Genomic DNA, 23,429 nt, shown 5'->3' with positions numbered 1-23,429 from the left:
GAATTCGCAATGTTGATTCAAACATGGTTGTGATACCGTGCAACCACTTGATAACTATCAACGAATGACTAACTTTTGAATGAACCACGACAATCTGTTTGCCTTTTTGCATAACGTTAATAAACTGCAGTGCAACCCGCCAAAATTTGTACAAAACTTTGAAAGAAAAAAAATGACCAAAAACACAAAATCAACCATATCGGAGCAACAAGAACCCAAAGTTGACGAAGATGATGAATTTTTAATGGCTCATCATGATTATTTTCTCGGAGGAAAAGCCAACAACAACAAGTTCGGTGGTTCTCCATTCACATCAACAACATCACCATCATACAATAGAGAACTGATCGGAGAACTCATCGAACGATCTCACTTAAGCTCATCCATAGATTCCAATGACCTTGAAAAACTAGCTTCGGAATTATCTTCTCTGAGCATTGGAATTTCAAGTGTTCCGATGATGTCACCAGCACATCATTCTCGTGTATATAAAGACTTTGGAAGTTTAGTATCATCACCACAAATTTCTTCTTCAGTCGAAGACAGTTCTTTATCCATAATTCCCTCCCAAAGAAACAAATATTCCGAGCATGGCTCATACAAACTGGAATTGCAACGAAAAAAGATTGAATTTGAAAGAATTTTAAGGGAATCTCAAATTCAATTCGCTGACCAGGAAGCTCAGTTTAAAAACGAAAAACATTATTTGGAGATGGAAATTTTAAAATATAAAACCCAGCTGGAACAGTAAGTTGTTCATTTCATTGCTTGGGCCATTGACAATTTGGTTAAATAACGAAAAGAACGGAAAAAAAGCTCGCAACTCTTCAGTCAAACATACAGCAATTGGAGCGTCGACAACACGACGATCAGGAAAAAATTATGAGTGCTGAAACAATTGTAGCAGAAGCAAGAGAGAATACACAACAATATAAACAAGAAAATAATGCTCTCAAAGAAAACATTTTAGAATTGACAAGAACACTCGAAAAATCAGAGCAAGAGAAGTCTCAGTACAAGCGACAGTACGAAAGCTTGGTGCAAGAGCATAAATCTCAAGTGGAACTTTTAGAAAAACGATGTCAAAAAGTAGAATCCGAGCTTAACTCGAGAATCATTTCACTCGAAGAACATAAAGCCAAAGGAGAAATGTTCGATGCTGTCAACCTTAAAGCAAAAAACTATGAAGATGACGCCAGACGTTATCAACTTGAACTCGATGTTTCCAAGAACGAGCTTGATAAATTACGTGAAGAGCACAACGGATTGCTCATGGAAATGACAAACTTAAAGCAGCAAGTGGAATTATTGAAAAATGATAAAATGTATTTATCAAAGGAGGTTGAATCAATACGTAGCGACAGAGCAAGAGACGAAAATGAAATTGTCAGGCTTGAAAACAAGGTGAAAGAAATGAGAAAAGAGAAGAAGGCCTTGTACGATCGGTTATTGACAGTGAAGGAAGAATCGAAAACAGAATACGAAAGGCATTTGCAAGAGGAAATTCAACAGCTTCGAAACAAAACTCAGCAAGATTTGGAATCCATCAAACAAAATTCACAAGAAGTTTTTGAAAGAGAAAACCGATTAATACGTGAATCAAAAGAAGCAGCAGAGTCTCAAGTTGAAAAATTGAAACGACAGCTAGAAGACAGCAGAGATGCTCACAACAATCTCATGATTGAATATAATACATTGAAGAGTGTGATGGAAAAGCAAATGAGCGAGATGAGAACGCAAGCTAACATCAAAATCTTTGAGAATGAACGACTGCAAGTTACCTTAATGGATACCATTGAAAACTTGAAACAATGTAAAAAGGAGAACGAAATTTTAAACAAAAAGCTCGATGTTATGAAAACTGAATGCTATACACTCCAAAGCACAATGGGAAAGAAAATAACTGAATTAGAAACCAAGTATGAAGCCTCCATGAAAGAATTAAATCAGTATCAGCATTTGGAAAAAGACCTAGATACCATCATGCAAATAAGTGGTCAGGAAAATTCTTCTACTCAATCTGAAAGGATAGCGAGTGAAATATCATCACTTGTTCCAACAGGAAAACGAGTGAAAAATAGTATTCAGTTAGCCAAAAAGGTATTCGATTTGGAAAAGCAGCTTGCTCAAAAAACCACAGACTTGGACAATGCAGAAAAAGAAATTACCACATTGACTGAGCGATTGAACAAGACTAAAAAACATTTAGAGACAGCTGCACAACCCTACAATTACCTCATAAAATCGATCGAAGAAAAGGACAAAGAAATGGACGCTCTCAAGAAAAACCTAAGAACATTAGAGAAAGATTTCAAACATCTCAAACATGAAAACGAAAAGTTAAGGAAAATCAAATCAAGACTAGAGCAAGATATTGATCAATTACTTCAACACAACAATGTCACATCGAAGCTAAAAGATCTTCTTCTAAGTTTAAAGCATGAACAAGAACGAGGGGTGGAAGAAATCTCCCATCCTAGCACACAGCTAACAATTTGATTGCATCCGGATAGTAATTTCCAGAGCGTTTTGGAAATGAGGATTTCTTGGGCGGGCTGGACTCGCTGAAGCGGCTGATTGCTAATAAAAAAATTTTTATTTTAAAAAAATGAAAAGCATACACCAACAACACGGCCACTAACACTCGTGGCGATAGTAAACATGCTGCACGGCATTTCATTACCTCACACAAGTCGAAGAACTATTCATATCAATTTGATTAATTTTCGAAATGTGATTAATTTTTGGATTTGAAACTCAGGTGAAGGTCGATGATGTCAAAGATTGGACCAAGTTTTGGACTGCTGTGAAGAGTTGAGAGTTGGTTTGGACGACGATTGGGAGAAAATATTTTCGGTGATGGCCCGTCTAGATAAATAAGAACATCAAGAAAAAGTTGTTTATTCGTGGCTCCATAGTTGTACACTGTGATCTACAATTTGAAAATTGCAGGATTCGATGCATTGTTGAATTCAGATTGTGAAACTCCTTAGAATTGGAAAAAATTGGAGAATGAAGAAGATTTCAAAGCTTGCACTAGAAGACAACAACGAAACGTAGATGATCATTAACATTCCATCTGGGCAAAAGATACCGAATGCGAAGAATATGCGTTCATGCAACTAAAGTCACCAACAATGATCATTCAGAACTACATTATGTTGAACGCAACAACATTGTGGTCGATATTGCCACAAGTCACTTGTTGTGAATAAAGTTTGGCCAGATCTTGCATGTGTTTCAAGCAACAATAAATCTATCAATTACTGGAATAAAAATATTTCGGGATTGTTTGGTGGCTGTTGTTGCTGGAGTTGCTGCGATTGAGCAGTGTTTTTGCAACCATCCCCATCCGGGCTATTAGCTGTGTGCTAGGATGGGCGATTTCTTCCACCCCTCACAAGAACCCAATGTCATTGAATTTATCCGACAATAATGAAGTGAAGAATGCAAAGAAGTGTTTGAAGTTGCAGAAAGAACTTTTCGTCATGTTCGGATTGAGATCTAGAGGTATTTAAGCGATTTTACTTAGTGGTCAACATTAATCTATTATGTAAGAATTGAGTACCTCTTTGAAACGTGGAAAAGCCAATCACAAAGTGTGGTACTGTCACTAACGGATGTGCTCTCATGGTGGACAACTCTGAATCCTTGTGACATCAATAGTCAACTATTGGTCTTCATTAAAATTTCCAATTATTTCAATCTGGAACTTCCTTCAAATTTAACAATGTACAAATGCTCTCCTTGAATTCGTTTTTTCAAGATGACACTGCTCTTAAAAGAACCATATTCTTCCTGTGACATTAATTTCATAATTTCCTGAGGGTTATTATCTTCAATCAGAACAAAATAAAACACTCCATTTGGAGAAAGAATGTTTTTCACCATTGGCAAAAAGCGATCAATTACTTCACGTCCATTTTCTCCGCCTGCATATGCAGCTCTCACATCGTTGAATCCCATTTCATCCCTCTCACATGGAACATAAGGAGGGTTGAAAATAAGTAAATCAATCTTATTTTTGAGTCGTTTCTCAAAAGCAGAGGCAAAATCGCTCAACACCACATCAAACAAAAACGGAACATGTTTTGGATTTTGCTCCACATTTCGTTCAAATGTTTTCCGAGTCATTGCTGCAGCATTCGGATTAATATCTGTACATAACAAGCAAAATGAAACACCAGTTGATTTCAAATATTGCTCATAACTCGAATTCAATAATTTATAAACAAACGTGGTTACATAACCGCTTCCGCAACCAATCTCCAAGCAAAATTTTAATTTTGTGTTTGAATTTTCCAACGAAGCTATTAAATGAGAGTGAATATAATCCTTTTCCAATGCATCCACCAACAAGTAGGTATCATCATTAAATTCATACACGAGCTTGAAATCACTGCTTCGCATGTGGCTCATGTCGGGATCATTTGGACTTTTAGGCATTTTTTTCGCGACTTCTTTCAACAAAAAAATTATTAAATAATTAAAACAATTGCTGGATGAACAAAAACTATCAGGTTCATATAAGCCCAATCTATGGCTCCGTAACTACAAATGTTCATCATCAAAATTATTCATTATTTTAAATTAATATTTAAAAAAAATAGGAGCAATCAACAGCGTCATTATTGATGAAAGAAATCATGATGATGATGGATGATATTATTTTTGAAATTTTACATTTTCTTGATACCGTGTTTATTCTTGGAGTTTGTACGCGAGTTTCAAAACAATGGTATCAGAAATGTATGGAATTCCCTTTCAGCATTTCGTTCTGTAATTCTCCTCGGAAACCTTCCTTTCCATATGGTCATCAAACTATCCAATACATTGCAAATTGTGAGAATTTACGAAATTTAACGGAATTACATTTGCCAGCAGATAAAATTAGTTCTAATGAAATCAAGTCCATGATGGAGAGTGAGAATGTAAGGAACTTGAAAGTGTTAGACTTACCTGGCACTGGTTCTACCAGATCTAAGCTCCTCAAACGGAATAACATTAGAGAAAGCGTAAAATATATTGCTCAAAGCGAAAAGTTGAAAAACTTGACTTCATTGAAGTTACCCAAAAATAGTATTTCGTCTGAAGATGTTTATATTATTGCCAACAGTGATAACATTAGAAATTTAACAGATTTAATGTTAAGTGAAAACAATATTCGTTCTCTGGGAGCGGGACATATTGCCGCAAGCGATAAGTTGAGAAATTTAAAGCGTTTGGATTTGAGTTATAATCATATTGACACTACCGGTGCTGAGAATATTTCCCAAAGCGACAATATGAGTAATCTGACCGAGTTAAATTTGGCTGGAAACACCATTGATTACGAAGGTACTAAACTTATTTCAAACAGTTCAATTTTGAGAAAATTACGAAAGTTAGACATGTTTGGAAACGATATTGGAGATGAAGGAACAAAACACATTAGCGAGAAGATGAAGAATTTAACAGTACTACGCCTGGGAAACTGTAATATTAGTGTAAAAAGTGCCAACTATATTTCAAATGGTCGAGCCCTGACGAATTTAACGACACTACACGTGCGTTCGAGTAATATTGGTTCTAAAGGAGCTCATCTTCTTTCCCAAAGTAGTAATCTAAAGAATTTAACCGATTTGCATTTGAGTGGTTGCTCTATTGGGTCCGACGGTGTAAAATATATTTCAAGTAGTCCTTTATTGAGCAATTTGACATGCTTAAAACTACAGCTCAACGCACTGGGTTCTGATGGAGCGAAACATCTTTCACAAAGCGAGCACATTACGAAATTGAAAGAACTATCTTTGACGAAAAACGAAATTGACTCTGAAGGAGCAAAATACCTTGCCCAAAGTACTCTAATGAAGAATTTAACGATTTTGGAGATTGATATGAATTGCATTGGTAACGAAGGCGCCACATTTCTATCCACAAGCGAGAATCTAAAGAATTTATCATATTTAGATCTATCTGCAAACAACATTAGCGCAGAAGGTGCTTATAATATCATTCACGGTATGACCAAATTGAGAGAATTGCGTTTGTATTTCAATAATATTGAATCAGAATGTGAAAAGGATTTGATACAGAGTGCAGCCCATCTTACTTTGAAGATTTGAAAAATATCCTAGTTCAGAGAATATTCAAATACCATCCATGATTCATTCGACATTCTCTGAAAGAGCTAACGAACCGTCACACTATTAATAATGAACATCTCTTGGAATTAATGTTGAATCATAAATTGAAGGAAAAGGGTTGAGGCCTAAATTTGTACTCGCAACATTTATCTCCCTTGACATTTTGGTATTTTCGAATTGATCAAACAGATACCATTGACTCCTCCTTTCATGTACAATTACATGGACCAATAGCTCTCAACAGTGAAGAAATATTCATCTCTTCATAGAATCTCACGACCATCTCTACATGGAATCTCAAAATTCCTTTACGACAGTAATTCAACCGCCAGAGCTCGGGAACACTAGTGTTGCTGAAATGGTTTATTGATTCCAAGAGCTCTATTCATCTCCCCACACAAAAACACTCCAAAAAAACAATTCCAAACCAACGAAGCATGAAAATACATCCAACGCCGCCTGCCAAACTCGAAGACCCTGGCACAACTTCCCAGTGTTCTTCCTCCACTAATATATCCACTCAAGTGGTGAAAGCATCGACCAATTTCGTTCCAGAAATGACTCGTTCTTCGACTGCTGTATTTTCTGATACAATGAGTCGTTCCTCACTTTCCATGGATTCTTCATTGAATATTCTTCGTTTACAACAAACTTTGAATGGGGATGAAGGACAACCATTGGTGAAAAGAGTGTTGAGAAGGGTGTGTCCAGCTCCTCATTCGTTGCAGAATGTTTTAATGCTTATTTTCTTGTTGCAAACATTCATTTGTATTGGCTCAATGATCGTGTTGATTCAATCGAGGTAAGTTGTATTTCTTTTCTAAATCGAGACCAATAATATTCCATAATTGGATTATCTCCAATGCTACAACTTCTTACTACTACTGCAGTGGAGATAAATCAATCGAAGACATTTCCACCATTCAATCGGATGCCATTGCTCTCTATATCAACACTCACATCTCAACCTCAAAAGCCATTCTTCAACAATTACATCAATTACTCTCCAATTCCAATCATTTCTTTGGAGATTCCATTCCCAATTTACAAATTCTTTCGAAACGAGTCTTGTCCTTGTTTGCTCCAACGAAATTAGGTTATCCCATGACTACTCAATTTTATTATGGAAATAGTTTGCGCAATTTCATATCCATTGAGATGACTCAAACGAGACAATTTGTGTTGATTCGAGATGAGATGGGCACTGTCATTACATCGACATTTAATGAGTTTTATGAACCAGTGAAGGAATATCAGAGAAATCCAAATTATGATACCTTAAAGAGAGATTGGTAAGTACACAGTACTGTGTTTCGCCTTAGTTGACACTTCACAGGTACAAAGCAGGTCTTAAAAAACAATATCCAGATTATCAGTGGTCTAATATTTTCAGTCGTGTCACAGTGAAGGGTATTTGCATTGCTGCCTGTACCACCGTAAACTATTCGACTTACAATTACACAATGAATTCACAAAACGGAACTCTTGAGAAAAATCCTGTCACACAAGTCATTGGAGTGCATTTTGACATGATTCAAATGGATTTCCTCCTCAATCAAACCATTCTGCAATTCAGAGATGTTCAAACTAAAACGATGGACATTGTCATTGTCGAAAGAAGTGGATATATTGTAACTTCTTCGATTGGAGTCATTCAAGACACTTCTACCCAAAGAGTGCATTTGAATTCCACTTCAAATGATGTCTTTTTCTTGATTTACAACGAATTGGTGAATAGAAACATCTTGTATGGAGTGAAAGGTCCTTCCAATTCGAGTCTTTTGTATTCAGATGCTTCAAGTTCTAATACCACTACAATTGTACTGTTCGTTCAGGGCCATCGAGTGAGTGTGAAATTTATCAACGATGGTCACGGTATTGATTGGGTCATGATTTTGAGCGCTGAAAAGTATGGCTTTGTTAAAACTGTATTCACAAGTTCTCCAGAATTATTGTCCCTTTCCATTGTGTTGGTGGTCTGTGGATCATTGCTGGCAGTTGTCTTGACACAAATTGTTTCGTACTCAATCATGAAAGTCGCACGAGATATGAGTCGAATTGCGAGACTACAAGTCGATCAAGTTAAATCTTCGCGAGTGCTAAAAACCGTTCATGAATTGGACATGTTGCAACAATCGACGAAACTTGTGAAAAGTGCATTGCATTCGTTCATGAAATATATTCCACGAGATATTGTCAAGGATATTGTCAAGAATGGAGTTGGCGCAAAACTCGGAGTGGCAAGTTGCAATACTTCCATCATGTTTACAGATATAGCAGATTTTACGAACTTTTCAGAATCCTCACATGTCAATGTCTTGCTAAAAGTCTTGTCAGAATATTTTCGAATTATTACTGAGGCTGTGGAGGCCAATCATGGAGTCATTGATAAATTCATTGGTGATGGAACCATGAGTCTGTTTTCTCACCCACTCTATCAAGTCGACGATCATGCCGAGAGGTGTTGTCATGCTGCATTGCAAGCGTTGACTGAAATTGAAAAATTTCGACATGTATGCAAAAGAAAAGGCTGGCCAGAAGTGAGAATTCGAGTTGGTATCAACACTGGAAATGCCATGATTGGAAATGTTGGATCTAAGGAGCGTTTCAATTATACAGGTAAGTTGTTGGTGTCACTTTTCATCGTTACCAATATTTTCATAGCCATTGGTGATACTGTGAACACTGCAGGGCGATTAGAAACATTGAATAAGAGGTATGACACCACCATTCTCATTGGACAAAATACCTACGAATTAATATCAAAAAAGTTTGTGTGCTTGTTCGTTGATGTGATTAAACTCAAAGGAAAAGCAAGACCGATCGAAGTGTTCACATTAGAATCTGAAATTTCTCAAGCTTCCAAAAAACAATTAGCCGTTCAGGATGCTCTTCTTCAAGCAAAGGATTTCATGGCTCATCGAAAATATATGGAAATGAATGAAACTCTAGATACTTTGATTGAAAACTTGGATGAATGGATTGACACAGAAAACCACAACCGTACATACATGGATGAAGTGATGGAACTTAATGCATTTCGGTCGAGTGTTCAGTTCTATGGAAATCCTAACATTTGTTTCTCGAATTTGAATTTTGTGAAGGAGTTGAGAAAGAGAGGTAAAGAATTGCAAAAACTGTCACAATCAACTACAGTGGTTACTACAGTGCTAGATTATTCTCTGACTCTTAATGAAAAGTAACATAACACCTGTGTAAAATACCTAGATTCCAATATTAATAATAATTCTAAATTGTAAATAAAATGATCATTCCACAATACTATTCATTCCTGACTACACCTCCAATTTACAATATTCTTCCTCCAAATTCTTCAAATTTCATATCAGGACAAATGTTCAACAATCTCTGTCGAAACTCAGAATCTTGCTTCAACTTTTCAGAAGCAAATTTAAAGCTACTCGGATGACAAGACACTGCATACATGACTGTGCTTTCATCTTCTCGTAGTCTCTCACTACAATACATGAGAGCCATCTTACTCCGTGTTAAGGCAAGGCGTACAATCTCTGGATTGTTTCTACATGCCTCGGAAGCATACATGATACTTTCTCCATCTTGCTCGATTGCTTCTCTGACCATTTCTTCGTCATCTCTCAATGATGAATGAGCATACTGTAAGGCCAATCCATTTTGTTTGAGGGCCATTCGAACAATTTCCTTATTTTTCGTCATTTCAACAGTAGGAGCATAGGAGAGAGTTAGTCCATCGATGGTAACACATTCTTTCAAAAAATCTTCATCAAAATACAGTAAACTGTTAATGTGACGAAGAATGATGTGTTTGTTTGGACCTGCATTTCGAAGTGCCAATAAACAAACATCTCGATCATGAGTGAGATCCAGTGCAGCATAGGCAATGCACAAACTAGAAATTGAGAGAGCCAACATGATAAATGGCTTATTCTTTTTGAGAGATTCAGAGGCGTACGAGAGAGCACGAGGATCTTGTCGTATGGCCAACTCGACCACGTCACAATCGGACCTATGAAGAGGTATCACATTCTTTTCAAAGATTTCAATGAAGGACTTGTTCGAGAGAAGACCACTCATTGGTTTTTTGAGCTTGTATGCATTGCGGATCATTTCCAAGACCAATATCTTGTTGGACTTGAGTTGATGTGGAATGTACACATAATTCGTGGGATCTCGTTGCACTGCCTTCAACACAATATCATAATCATAGTGCAATTCGGAAGAAAGCTCCTTCAAGCTAATATCCACATAATCCAAAGCCTTCAAAACAAATTCTTTGTCTTGTTTGAGAGAAAGTGCTGCTAATTGGAAGGGAGCTCCTCCTACATGAATCAATGACAACATGGTTTGAAAATCACTCGTCAATTCCAACTCGAGTTCATCCGTTCTCTCACAGACCCACTCCCGAATGATCATGTAGACTTGAGGTTTGTGTTTGACCCAAGTCCGTATCGTCTGAAGGAAATCATTAAATTTTGAAGTTTGCCTATCGTAATTGGGAGAAAGCTCAACACGAGCCTTATATATTAATTTCTTGGTGAGATTGCCCCAAACACGTTTTAAAACATGATCCGGAATCATCCATATGATGTATTCAAATTCCTCACAATTCAAATAATACCAATCCATGGATGAATATCGGGATGCATAATAAGGAGTTGAATATTGAGAACGAGAATATGGCATTAGCCCCACATGATCACTGATATTAAATAAATAACCTTGAGCTCGTGGATTATGGACGAGTTTGGAAAAGGCTTTGAATGCATGGTAGCGGCTCGATGATGTTGGAGAATTTTCTAAATATTTGTAAAAAGTTTTACAAGTTAATCGAATCGAAATGAAATCCAAATATCGTAAATTGGAGAAAATGTGATAAATCCACAAATCTGCATGGATATCTTGTAAAATTTGATTTTTCATGAAAATATGGTTGGATTGGAGTTTCAAGTAGTTGTTGTTGTGTTTTTCAATTAAATGTTCTGACAATGTGTTTCAATGTTGGGATCATTCCGAGATTCTTTTTCGGGATGTGATTTCTTCTCAATGTGACCAACTATTGAAAGAAACACTCGTGAAATTATCGTTGTTATTAATATGAACGCAATTTTTTGAATGAAAGCCATTGATAATTTCGATCAATCTCGGCATGCTTCCAGGAACTGCGAACTCGAATCCTTACCAACTCACGATTTTCTGTTTAACGAAACAACCATCATTTCTTCTCTTGAAGGTTTTCTCTGACCATCCAATCTCACTCTTTTTCTTTTACAAGAAAATCTGTCAGATGATGTTCGAATCTATGGCAACAACACCTCATCATTTTGTAAACAACTTCCGTCTTTCATTACTCTCTTTTCATTGGACAGACGAAGGACAGGTTGATTGACAAGTCATCAAGCTTAACACTTCTTGCCATTCAACAAGTCATCAAAAAATTTTCATAAAAAAATCCTCCTCACACACACAACACTCTCTCTTCATAAAACATGTCTTGGACTCCTTTCGTTGATGGTCAATTTGTCACTCCTTCTCAAGGTCTCATCCAAAAGGCTTTGATCATGGGCAGAGATGGAACTATTTGGGGTGTTACTGCTGGTTGGAATGTAACTGCTCAAGAAGCCAAGACTTTGGCTGGTCAAGCTGCCAATCCTTCATCTGTTCCATCCACTGGTATTACTTTGGGTGGAGTCAAATATATGGGATTGTTGGCTGATGAAGAGAATTTCCAAGGATTCTCCTCTGCCAAGAAGCAAGGTGTTTCTGGAGTTGTTTTGAAGGGATCCATCATTGTTGGTTTGTTCGGTGAGCCACACAAGAATCCAAACGTTTACTCATACATGAAGAAGATTGCTGATCAATTGGTTGAGCAAGGAACTTTGCAATAAACATATTGTACACACTGTAAACGTAAAAGTAATAATAATAGTAGTAGTTTGATTAAATTAATACAATATTGATCCTTTGTAAATGTTTCAATGTATCAAGCTTGCATGTGTGAATATCAAACACTTTCATATCGATAGATCAAATTAGAGTTTTCGGAAAGTGTGCATCAAAATACACCTTTACATAATTGTCGTTTGTGTTAATTTAGTTTTCAGTTCCGAGTTGTATAATAGAATCAACCTTCCTTGCATACTTTTTCATCGATTACGAAGGTTGTAAGAACCATCATTATGAGAGATCTCTTCTAGATTATAACCATCAACCAACCTTACTGGATTAATGTTATCAAGCTAGACCTTATGCACGCTCTTCAATGAAAATCAATGAGGACCCGATCATGTATTTCATTGAATTTCCCCGAATCGTCAACGACACCCTCTCCAACATTTAACCCGAATTACACAACCTTCACTTTACGATTTTTTCAAATTGTGTTGACATGTGTGAAAGTGTTATCAGTTTCCAAACCACACATTTTCAAATCAAATTGTAAATGGTCAAGCTTGTCCCAGGTGGCACACAGTGTTAAAAAGAACAAACTCAATGTTGTATTGGAAGTGAATTGCCAACTTTGCCGAATGACGAGTTTAACGTCATGTTATCACCTCTCAATCCAACAATGACGACTTTTTCACACATAAGTACGTTTTAAGCCATCACAGCATCAAGTCAACACTCAAAACAAAAAATGTCTTGGACTCCTTTCGTTGATGGTCAATTTGTCACTCCTTCCCAAGGTCTCATCCAAAAAGCTTTGATCATGGGCAGAGATGGAACTATTTGGGGTGTTACTGCTGGTTGGAATGTAACTGCTCAAGAAGCCAAAACTTTGGCTGGTCAAGCTGCCAATCCATCTTCAGTTCCATCCACTGGTATTACTTTGGGTGGAGTCAAATATATGGGATTGTTGGCTGATGAAGAGAATTTCCAAGGATTCTCCTCTGCCAAGAAGCAAGGTGTCTCAGGTGTCGTGTTGAAGGGATCCATCATTGTTGGTTTGTTCGGTGAACCACACAAGAATCCTAATGTCTATTCGTACATGAAGAAGATTGCTGATCAATTGGTTGAGCAAGGAACTTTGCAATAAGCGATACATCATCTCTTATGCATTAATAAAACATTGAATGTACATAAAACTTTTTCCGAGCGTCGTGTGGGTGAATGAATGCTACGAATCATCTCGATTAATCAAAAGAATATCATGTCGTTTTTGTGGGTTTCCATGTTGATGAGAAGGCACTGAAATAATCATTTCTCTTGGAAGACCATATTGGTTTGATAATAACACCTTTATTCGTGAAGGTATCATTGTAGAAATTAATACAACAATTTACTCCGAACTGAACAAAATAATAATAATAATAATTAGGGAACGCGTGATGTTTAGAGAATGACCAACCTAGAAGGTCAAAAGCAACCCAATATCGTAGCCCAATCATGTGTTAGCTACGGTAAGAATTCATTATTAGCAATCATCTGATAACATTTCAGACACTATTCATTGCAAAGACACTTACGTACCATCATCAACGCAAGAGCCCAGAGCAAAAACTTGGGAGAGCATGGCTGTTGTTCGCACGTTTCTGAATCCAGACAAGTTATTTCTCTTTCCGTTTTGAGTGATTGTTTGAAGGAATGATGATGAATAATTGTTGCTGGAACAACCCGATGTTATACTTTGGGATGATGATGAAGAGGAGAGAAGAGTTGTTGAATAATTACGAGAGGAACACGTCATTTGAGACAAACCATTGCTCTTTATCATGCATCGGCCTGTTGTTGTTGATGAAAAATTCTTATGGGACGAGAAGGCTCTAGAAATGGCCTTCGAGAAGCAAGCTGTGGTTCTCATTTTTTAAAATTGCAACAATCGATTGAGCCTCAATGATTTTCCTGTGAAGCCCTTGATGCTCATTTCAGCACATGAGAGAGAGATCAACAGGACGAAGTGTTCGTTACGAATGGAATACACCTAATCACGCCTTTATTTAAATCAACAATTTGAACAAAACAAACAAATCGAACAAAGTGCTTATCTTGCAAGCAAACACTCAATGAGTGAAAGCCAGGGGAAAGGACCCATTGAGCCTCAACGCACACAAGGTGCTCAAAAACTAATTCTTTGAGTAGTAAGGAATCGAAGAAGAATATTTCTTGCTCCATTGATATCTCTGTTAAAAATTGAGTCACAGGATGGACAATGAAACACTTCGGATGATCCAACTGTATAAATATGTCCACAACATGAGCAAGTTTTGGATGTGTACGCTTCGTTGACAATATAAATGTATGTCCACGGATGCTCTCTAGCTTTGTGAAGCAATCTTTGCTTGAATCTATAATGTGACCAAGTCAACATTTTTCTTGCTGTCTTGCTATTAATTCTCCTATGGAGTTTCTTTACCATTTTCAGAGTCTCAAACGAAGGAAGTAAGATCACTTGGTAGTTTCGACATAGCCACAAACACAGTTTCTTGTGTAGATCATCCACAATATTTCTAATCTTTTGTTGAATTCTTCTTCCTGCTCTCTTGTACTTGTATCTTTTGCAATGTCTGACTTCTGGTTGAGACCACTTCGATTGCAACTTGTCATACGAGAAACATAATCTACCAATTCTTTCGGCACCTCCTTAGCCCCATTTCAAATCAAAAGTGGTCTGAAATGTTCTTACTCCTGGATCCAATGCTACAACTTGTCCTGAATGTTGAGGGGCTTGGTTCTCGGCAAGTTACCGTTGCCATGAAGAAACATGGTATTGCGACATGTCTTGGTGACAAGATAGAACAGCAGTCATTTTCTGGAAATGTGTTTGTCAAGTAAACAATCAAAATCAAATCACATTAAACGTGTTTGCAAATACTATTGTCACAACCTTTGATGCTTGGTTTATTAATGTTCAAGTGATTTGATCACAACTCATCTCTTCTTCATCATTTCGTCCACATCTTTGTCATTTCTTGGTATTGTCATTGTCGAATTGTCCAAAAATTGCGTTCGAAATGTTTCCCAGACCCGATTGTGTGAAGAGAATGAGCTCTCAAGCACTTTCTTTTGAGCCCTCAAGCTCGTCATCTGCAGATACCTACCTCAAATGTTTCCAATCTACAAATGATAGAACCACACTTATTCTCATAATGCCATCGAACAAGAAATCTTTATTCACTGAATGACGTTGGAATGATCCTCAATGACCAACAAGAAAGTGAGCAAGACAATTGAATGGAAGACTGGACAAAATATCATCTAGATCCACGAACCAGTAATCCATGGTTCAGCTTGACATCTCGGTCCTTCAACTTGCCAAAACTTCCTACTGCTTACCAATCTGAACCTGGGTAGAAACAATGTCCTGCAATCCAAAACATTGATCAATCATTCGGTTAAGTTGTACAATCGTCTTCCCAACACAAGCCCATTCAGAAAGCCAGTATTGTCAGCATGAACTAAAGCTCTTTCGAACAAATTTGTTCACCCTTCTACCATCACCAAGGCTAGAAAATATACTTCCTCAATATTAGGCTTGAAATCTACACCAAATAATACTGGAAAAAGTTCTGTTACCAAGGAGGATATTGAATTCATTATTGAATTTTGGCGTAGGCACTGTCGTCCATCTTCCACTTGTACAATTCAAAAACAACAGTTCAGACGTACGCAACAACAAATCAAACTCCAACAACAACAACTTGAAATACCTGCAGACAATACTTTAGCTGTGTATTATCAAGACCATCCAACACAGGACCTTTTCAAGAAGTATGAAGAGGAATGTAACAAGCTTCAAATCACTCCACACTCAAAACAAGCATTCACCTCTCATAAGTATGTGAAAAAAGCAACAAAACTCGAAGAAGTGTGTCCTATTTGCAAAAATCATTGTAACATTGATGTTCATTTGTGGGAGAGTCATGTGCAATATCCTCTACATAATGAAGAAGATGGTTGCGATTGTGAAATTTCAAAACACCTCAACGTTAATTTTTAATAAAAAAATGGCTGAAAATTCTTCGCCGTCATATTTGTCATTCCGATCGGAGGAAACTTCTTCAATATTATCGATTAAATTTATCAAATCATCAACGACATTCATATTATTATTATTATTCGTATTGTATTTATTCGGAGTAGTATTGGCATTCATGGGATTCTTTCCGATGGGAGGCACCCAACAACGAGGAGATCTTGGCCAAGAAGCTACATCTAGACTTGAATTCATAACACAACGATTAACAAATTCTATTCAAAAAATGGATGCTGAAAATGAACAGTGGTTCAAAGAAATGATGAGCCACAATCAACATGACGAAATTCTAAATGGAAATGTACAAAAAATTGTATTTATTATTATTGACGCTTTAGGAGCAAGCCGATTTGAGAATATTTTGAAAATAGATAATATTTTGAATTCGATTAAGGATCGTCGAGAAGACTTTTTGTGGTTTACAAGTTATGCTCATGCTCCAACTGTGACACTGCCTAAATTGAGAGCTCTAGTGAATGGACAAATGTCAAATTTCGTAGATGTGGTCATGAATGTAGTCACGGAGGACCATCATGAAGTTGAGCATTCTCATTCCATGGATGATTTGAGTTATGCTGCTCGCTTGAAATCAGCGCCAACAGAAAGCAAAAAAGAAATTAAGAAACAACTCGTCAATAGTAGTGGAATGCTGTACAATTTGAAAAAATTTAAGAATTGGAGAATGGTTTTGCATGGCGATGAAACTTGGTTTCGACTGGTTGGTCAATCTGAAAGTCGAATGTTTGAAGGTAGGAGCGACCCAACTCATTCTCTCTACGTCACCGATACTGTAATTGTTGACGATAATGTCACTCGACATGTGCAAGAAGAGATGCAACACTTGCAAAATTGGGATTTACTAATACTTCACTTTTTAGGTCTCGATCATTTGGGTCACATTCATGCAAAAGAGGAAGAGTTTCATGCAAAGATGAAATACTACGATGATAATGTATTTGAACCAATTTTATCTAGTGTAAACTTGAGCGAAACACTCTTTGTACTTGCTAGTGATCATGGCATGACCAATGATGGAGGACATGGAGGTAGTACTCCGCTTGAAACCAATGCTATTCTTGGATTTGTTCATTCAGCCTTGTCAAAAATGATGCCGGACGACTTCAATACCCAGAGTTCGAGCTCATACAAGTATGGAGGAATGGTCAATCAAATTGATTTTTCACCTACAATTTCCGTGTTAACCAATATTCCAATACCTGAATTGAGTGTTGGAAAGTTAATTCTGGATGTCGTGCGACCGTTTGGAGGTAAGTTAGGGAATTTATTGGTGTTTGCATTGAAGAGGATAATTGTGGAAACTGAAAATTTCGTTTTTATTGATCAATGTTACAATTTTATACAATTTTTTGACATGAAAACAACCCACAATCGATCAGATGTATTCACCCTTAAAGCGATTATTAAGAATGCAGCACAGCTCATGACACTCATGTCCGAAAAAGATTACAACAACTTTTTGAGCAAGTGGGATTCGCTGTTTGTGACACCACATTCAGACATGCAACGAATGATTGAGCAATGTCATCAAGTACTCACAGACATGAGTCAACACCTCATTCATCAGAGTGGAAACGTACATTACTCCATTGCATATGCAAGTCTACTTTATTTATCAATTATTATGCTAATTATTGGCCATTACCTATTGTCTCATTATTCAAAGCAAACTTCTTTTAGAAAAATTACAACGATGGATTATATTTTAATTGCGTTTTTCATATTGCACTTGATAAGCTACACCTCGAGTAGCTTAATTGAAGAAGAGCATCAAATATGGTACTATTTTTCAGTGACATCACTATTAATGCTATTTTTTGCAGTAGACAACAACTGGCTACTCGTAATCATGCTTGTATTGGATCGAATCACACGCGACTATTACATTAGTGGAATCAAGAATAGTGAGTTTTTACAGGCTCCAGTCTCCCATAGAAATTTTATCGAGTTATTGTCTATCAGCTTCACCATCGTACTACTGACTGCATATTCATGGAAACAAACAACCAAATTGAACATTTTCACAAAGATCACACTTTTTGGAATCAATCTCCTACTATGGCTCTATACATTGGATTTCAAAATTTTGGGATTATTCCACGTATCAGACACGGTGAACATTGTTGTAATTTATGTAGCATCCACTCTGTATGCATTTTTCCTACTCATCTCTACGGAGACAAGATCAACACTAGCCATGTCAACATTTGCTCATCTGTGGTTTTTAAATGAGCATTCTTGCACGTATCCTCTTATGGCCATTTCAGTCGTACAAGCCATCTTGTTACCTTCTGTATTAGTACCGTCAACTCAACCATTATTGAATTCACACCCCTCAAAAACTAGGTTCTCAAAGAAGAAGAATACCACAATTCGTCATGACGAACTGAGTACACTCAGTAAGCAACTCATTTGTCAACTATTTTCATATTCCTACTATTTCAAATTTGGAAGAAGCATTTCAGTTTCAAATATTGATTTTTCTATAGCTTATCAAGGATTAACATTCTATCATCCACTCATTACTGGATTTTCACTCTTTATCAAGATCTTTGGAGCACGAATACTTTTTGAAATGTTTCCAATATTGACAACTTGTAGAGGTGACAACGATTCTCGACAAGATCAACATGATTCAAACGAAAATGCAGATTCTACCAAAAAGATCAACAGCACACCAAATAATTCTTTCAACAACCGAACTCACATTCTCTCTCTTAATTTATTCATTCGAGTGATACGTGTATTCATGAGTGCACTCATTCTTCTTTTCATGCAAAATCATTTATTTATTTGGAGTGTTTTTTCACCAAAATTCCTACTCGATACCACCCTAGAAACGTTATATCATTTCATTGTCTTTTTTGCTCTTTTCATTGCTTTGAAATAATTTATTCCATTGGTGATTCCATTCAAACAATAATAAACAAGAAAAATTCGGAAAGAAAAAAATGCAAGTTGCCAAGCGGTGCGTCTTCTTATTGGCCCTAACGACCATTCTTTTATGTATTCTTGCACTCAGCTGCTTCCATGATCATCAACAACAGGATGGAATGATCGGAATAAATTATGTCATGGCTAAGGAAGAGGAAGATGTTGCTGCTAATTTTTGGAATGCCATTCCTACCAAAACCATTGAAACAACACCATCATCATCATTGGATGATACAGCTTCTCCAGATGAGGAAGAAGAGGAGCCTCGCACAAAAGAAGACCTTAGCAAGGCATCATCGGAAAGTACATCCAATGAAGAAGATGAATTTGAATTTGCCGAAGATGATTTTACTTCTATTCAAAGTAAGATGAATCTTCAACAACAAGAAGAAAACAAGGAAAAACCAGCTGAGGAAGAAGCAACAGAAAAGGAACCCGTCCGATTATTTGGCTTCCCCAAACAAGAACACTTTTATTATGAAATGGGAATTGGAGCCTTTATTCTTGTATCAGTCATGGTTTACTTGATGGGAAGAATGAGTTCGGAATCAACATTTAAGAATTGGGCAGAAAACAATGCATTGAGAAGAGTTTTGGAAAAACATTTCACCAAGGTGAACTTTATGCGTGATGGAGCCAATCAATTTATTGTCTATGCAACGGGTAATGAAGCAATGAAACACCTCACATTTAAGGTGACCTTACCAAATAAGCAAGATTTACTCATGGGAATGATGGTGAAGCCATTCATGAGCATGTTGAGTGGAGGATCATTGTTTAGCGAACCTGAAATCATTCTCGAAATTACTCTTCCAAGATCGTTTGCAGTTCTTTTTGGATTGAGTGATCCAAAGAATTATAAGAGTTTTTTAAAACAACATGAACCTTTGCAACTCTATACAAAGCATGCTTCATTGGAGGTTGCAGGAAAGCGATACGAATGTTTTACAGATACTCCAAGATTGATTGGAAAAATCACAACTCAATCTTTTGTCTCAAATTTGGATGCCGATTTTTTGATAAGTGACCTTCTGAAACCACGTACAGCTGCCACTCATTTGATTCAATGCATCACATTGAGAACCAAGATTAGCTATAACAAGACACTCAAAAGCAATAGCTCGGAAGCAGTTTCAAAAAGCAGCAAGACTGCAAAATTCGAGAATTGGCTTGATGAAATGTTACACTTCATTTCTTTTGAGTTTACTTTGACTCCACAAGAGGCCGATAAAAATTTGAAAAATAGATTGGAAATTCAAGAAAATATTGAGAGAGAAAAGCAAAAGGAAAAGCTGAAGGAAGAATCCAAAGAAAATCGACTGAAAAAACTTTCCTCATCTAAGAAAAAGTAAGACAGGTGTGACCATTAAGAACAATTATAACCAATAATAATAATAAATTATTTATTAAGTTGACCATGAGCCAAGGGTTATTTGGAAACGAACCAGAGATGGATACGTTTAGCTTGAATGACTATATGTAGGTCGTTCCACACAAACGACTACTTGTGCATCCCACAAAAGTGAGAGTGCATACACTACTTCAGTTCGACTTCATGCATTTCCTCATCGCTCAAAAACTCTTCTTCTTCATCGAATCGGTTTGGTCTTGAAACATGAGGATTTGTTTCAAGTTCATTAGTATTATTTGTCACAAAACGTCCTTGTATCATGGATGGTGTCTTTTTAGTGGAAATGGCATTCACTTGAACCCAACTAATCCCCAAATGCTCCTTTCTAATCACTTGAAATTGCAAATAATAGTCAAGCTTCTTTTCAATAGCTCTATCGTACAATTTCTTATTGACCTTGCCTAAATATGTGTCAATCCTTCGCATGGCTTCCATCACATACACCTCCTTAAATAAGAAAATAGGAAGAAAACTCAGTCCACACGTGAATGGAGATAGTACAATGGCAGTTCCAATCTTACCAGGGCAAGGAAACGAATGGCTTATTCCTGCATTAATATTCGAAATACAATATCTCCATTCATGTTGTTCAATATTTTCATATACAATTTGTCGTAATAACTCTTTTTGATCTTCCTCATTCAAAGAATTCCTACTACCAGAAACACCATCTCCCGAAGAAGAATTATTGGAAACGAAAAGAGAATTCCTATACGCCTCCGAGTTGAAAACAAACTTGATCTGATCTTCTGTTCCTTCTGTTGCCACATTATATTCTTCACTCTGAGCTATTGATTTTGGATTCCCCAAATAAGTCAACGGATAAGTCTCTTTATCAAAGAGTGAGGGTAATCCTCCAAATACATTTTCATCCATCATGGGTACATAAATTTCAAATACATGAGAGGGATCCATTGTTGTTGTTGTTGCAGAAGATTCTTCTTCTCCGTATGAGCCTGTTTCACCATCCTCATGATGATGATGATTAGACTTTAATTTGTTATTCCGATACATTTTATCAAACTCGGGAGAGAATTTAGTACTAGATCCATAATAGAGTAAATTCTTGTATTGAAGAGCTTGATCTACCAATGGAGCACATTGATAGCAACAACAATTCATTCGTAACATTTCTGAATGTTTTTTGAAAAGAGTTCAATGGAATGATGATATAATTACAGACACAACAATGGGTTCAATAGCGTTAAGTTGGAGAAAAATATTTGAATGATGATGATGATATCAACAGCTCAATGATGATTGTGTGTATGTAGTTCCGAGATGACAACCACCACCAAAATCTTTGAGCCGTTTGTAAAACTTTTTTTTTTCTGAAAGTTTCTTTGGGGCGAAAGATGACTTTGAAAATGGATTTATTTTCGAATCATGAGGATGGAGTACTATCTAGACCAAGGCGTTCTATTCAAATCAGAAATAGTTCAGTTCGACTCTTTCATCGTTTCATTGTTCAAAATTTCTTTCATTAAACCCAATTTGAAATTTAATTCTTTTGAAAACAACAAAAAATATTGACCAATGACCACACCATCACTCTTAGAGTTAGAGAAGGAACTACGTGCATTGGAAATCACGTCGGAACCTTCGGCAACACTCTGTATTGATATTATAAAAGAAGTTTGTGAAAGATCAGCACTTCGGAGACCTGACTTGGTGATGAGATGTGGAGAAGCCTTGTTGTTTGGGTCAAGAAAGAAGGAAGCCTTTTCAAGATTGGGAAATTCAGTGTGGGATTTTTATGAATATTTACTGCGTGCTGCTTTGGATTTGAATCATAATGTTTTGGCAGGGGTATGAATTTTTATTTATATATTATTTGTTGATGATGATGATGATTAATATTTGTATGATTCACATGATTCAACATTGATTTGTGTGGCTTTTGAAAATAATATTTCCCATATTGGATGTTGGGATGCCAATTGGATTGACTCATCATGGGATGAAATATATTGGTGGACCACCATGGATACTGTTGACTCGGAATTATGAAATTATTTTGTCATGATCACCAACAATCATAATAATATTCACATGACAATGGTCGGACAATGAAAAAATCCGAATCATTACAATTTGAAACACTTCATAGAAATGTCTTGAAATTCTTCAAAATAAGTTTGGAGATACTCTTCGAGTGAAAAAGCTTGAAGCTCTTGCTTTGGAGGGTGCTGGAGAGTTTGAACAAGCTCTCGCTGTCTATGACGATTTGATTGAAATGCATCCAACAGATGCAGTTTGTTACAAGAGAAAAGTTGCCATTTACAAGTCACAAAATTTACTCGCAGAAAGTGTTCAAGCATTGAACAGATATTTACAAATTTATCAAAATGATTTGGAAGCTTATGAAGAATTGGCAGATATTTATCTTACTCTTGGAGATTACAAAAGTGCACTCTTTTGCATTGAAGAAATGATTTTGAGTAGTCCAGAGAATTACATTTTCCATTTGAAATATGCAGACATTCTCTACACTATTGGAGATTTTAGAAATGCCAGGAAATACTACTCTCAATCTCTCAATATCAACAGTGAGAATAATACAAGAGCTCTCTTTGGTTTGTATTTGACCTGTAAGGCATTAGGTTCAAGTGAAAGGTTGAATCGGGAACTTTCTGCGCTCACCAAACAAAAACTCGTACAACAATATGAAAAGAGTGGAAATAAGGAAATGGCTACTCTCTTGAATCGTGCCTTAGAAGGTGTTACAGAAAACTAGAGAGAGGGAAGTGCAGTTTTATCAAGCAGTTATTTCACTCGCACGATTATTTATGCACATTGTATGAGGATTGGAAATAAATTCAAAAAAATACAACACTTTACATTGAAACTGTTCTTTAGCGTTGTTATACTCGTTATCGTTGTATAACTGTAGTAGTGATTGAGCACACGCCAAGAAGAAATCTAATTGCGTTGAAATTGATTTAATTTGCACATTCATCAGTTCCGAGTC

At 36.6% G+C, this 23,429-nt stretch overlaps 11 protein-coding genes across 11 annotated transcripts; 8 read left to right on the top strand and 3 right to left on the bottom strand.

Annotated features, from left to right (window-relative positions):
* Positions 1–172: 172 nt before the first annotated feature.
* On the top strand, positions 173–2,499 carry C9374_010018 (uncharacterized protein; the record flags this gene model as incomplete). Its single annotated transcript, XM_044685516.1, has 2 exons — positions 173–747; positions 804–2,499. 2 exons carry the CDS (start codon positions 173–175, stop codon positions 2,497–2,499), a joined length of 2,271 nt encoding a protein of 756 aa, XP_044544569.1.
* Positions 2,500–3,696: 1,197 nt separating this feature from the next.
* C9374_010017 (uncharacterized protein) lies at positions 3,697–4,446 on the bottom strand (the record flags this gene model as incomplete). Its single annotated transcript, XM_044685515.1, has 1 exon — positions 3,697–4,446. One exon carries the CDS (start codon positions 4,444–4,446, stop codon positions 3,697–3,699), a length of 750 nt encoding a protein of 249 aa, XP_044544568.1.
* Positions 4,447–4,634: 188 nt separating this feature from the next.
* Positions 4,635–6,104, top strand: C9374_010016 (uncharacterized protein; the record flags this gene model as incomplete). Its single annotated transcript, XM_044685514.1, has 1 exon — positions 4,635–6,104. One exon carries the CDS (start codon positions 4,635–4,637, stop codon positions 6,102–6,104), a length of 1,470 nt encoding a protein of 489 aa, XP_044544567.1.
* Positions 6,105–6,562: 458 nt separating this feature from the next.
* On the top strand, positions 6,563–9,328 carry C9374_010015 (uncharacterized protein; the record flags this gene model as incomplete). The annotated part of the gene is made up of 4 exons (XM_044685513.1): positions 6,563–6,927; positions 7,016–7,417; positions 7,462–8,744; positions 8,790–9,328. 4 exons carry the CDS (start codon positions 6,563–6,565, stop codon positions 9,326–9,328), a joined length of 2,589 nt encoding a protein of 862 aa, XP_044544566.1.
* A 106-nt stretch (positions 9,329–9,434) lies between these two features.
* C9374_010014 (uncharacterized protein) lies at positions 9,435–11,045 on the bottom strand (the record flags this gene model as incomplete). Its single annotated transcript, XM_044685512.1, has 1 exon — positions 9,435–11,045. The coding sequence occupies one exon, from the start codon at positions 11,043–11,045 to the stop codon at positions 9,435–9,437; it is 1,611 nt and encodes a 536-aa protein (XP_044544565.1).
* Positions 11,046–11,611: 566 nt separating this feature from the next.
* Positions 11,612–12,010, top strand: C9374_010013 (uncharacterized protein; the record flags this gene model as incomplete). Its single annotated transcript, XM_044685511.1, has 1 exon — positions 11,612–12,010. One exon carries the CDS (start codon positions 11,612–11,614, stop codon positions 12,008–12,010), a length of 399 nt encoding a protein of 132 aa, XP_044544564.1.
* A 749-nt stretch (positions 12,011–12,759) lies between these two features.
* C9374_010012 (uncharacterized protein) lies at positions 12,760–13,158 on the top strand (the record flags this gene model as incomplete). The annotated part of the gene is made up of 1 exon (XM_044685510.1): positions 12,760–13,158. The coding sequence occupies one exon, from the start codon at positions 12,760–12,762 to the stop codon at positions 13,156–13,158; it is 399 nt and encodes a 132-aa protein (XP_044544563.1).
* Positions 13,159–16,066: 2,908 nt separating this feature from the next.
* On the top strand, positions 16,067–19,003 carry C9374_010011 (uncharacterized protein; the record flags this gene model as incomplete). The annotated part of the gene is made up of 2 exons (XM_044685509.1): positions 16,067–17,363; positions 17,493–19,003. The coding sequence occupies 2 exons, from the start codon at positions 16,067–16,069 to the stop codon at positions 19,001–19,003; spliced, it is 2,808 nt and encodes a 935-aa protein (XP_044544562.1).
* Positions 19,004–19,064: 61 nt separating this feature from the next.
* C9374_010010 (uncharacterized protein) lies at positions 19,065–20,399 on the top strand (the record flags this gene model as incomplete). The annotated part of the gene is made up of 1 exon (XM_044685508.1): positions 19,065–20,399. The coding sequence occupies one exon, from the start codon at positions 19,065–19,067 to the stop codon at positions 20,397–20,399; it is 1,335 nt and encodes a 444-aa protein (XP_044544561.1).
* A 185-nt stretch (positions 20,400–20,584) lies between these two features.
* On the bottom strand, positions 20,585–21,589 carry C9374_010009 (uncharacterized protein; the record flags this gene model as incomplete). Its single annotated transcript, XM_044685506.1, has 1 exon — positions 20,585–21,589. One exon carries the CDS (start codon positions 21,587–21,589, stop codon positions 20,585–20,587), a length of 1,005 nt encoding a protein of 334 aa, XP_044544560.1.
* Positions 21,590–21,994: 405 nt separating this feature from the next.
* On the top strand, positions 21,995–23,195 carry C9374_010008 (uncharacterized protein; the record flags this gene model as incomplete). Its single annotated transcript, XM_044685505.1, has 2 exons — positions 21,995–22,267; positions 22,569–23,195. 2 exons carry the CDS (start codon positions 21,995–21,997, stop codon positions 23,193–23,195), a joined length of 900 nt encoding a protein of 299 aa, XP_044544559.1.
* Between the last annotated feature and the right edge of the window lie 234 nt (positions 23,196–23,429).

Source organism: Naegleria lovaniensis, assembly GCF_003324165.1.
Source record: "Naegleria lovaniensis strain ATCC 30569 chromosome Unknown tig039, whole genome shotgun sequence".
Lineage (NCBI taxonomy): Eukaryota > Heterolobosea > Eutetramitea > Acrasida > Naegleriidae > Naegleria > Naegleria lovaniensis.
This window is presented reverse-complemented; position numbering and strand designations above follow the sequence as displayed.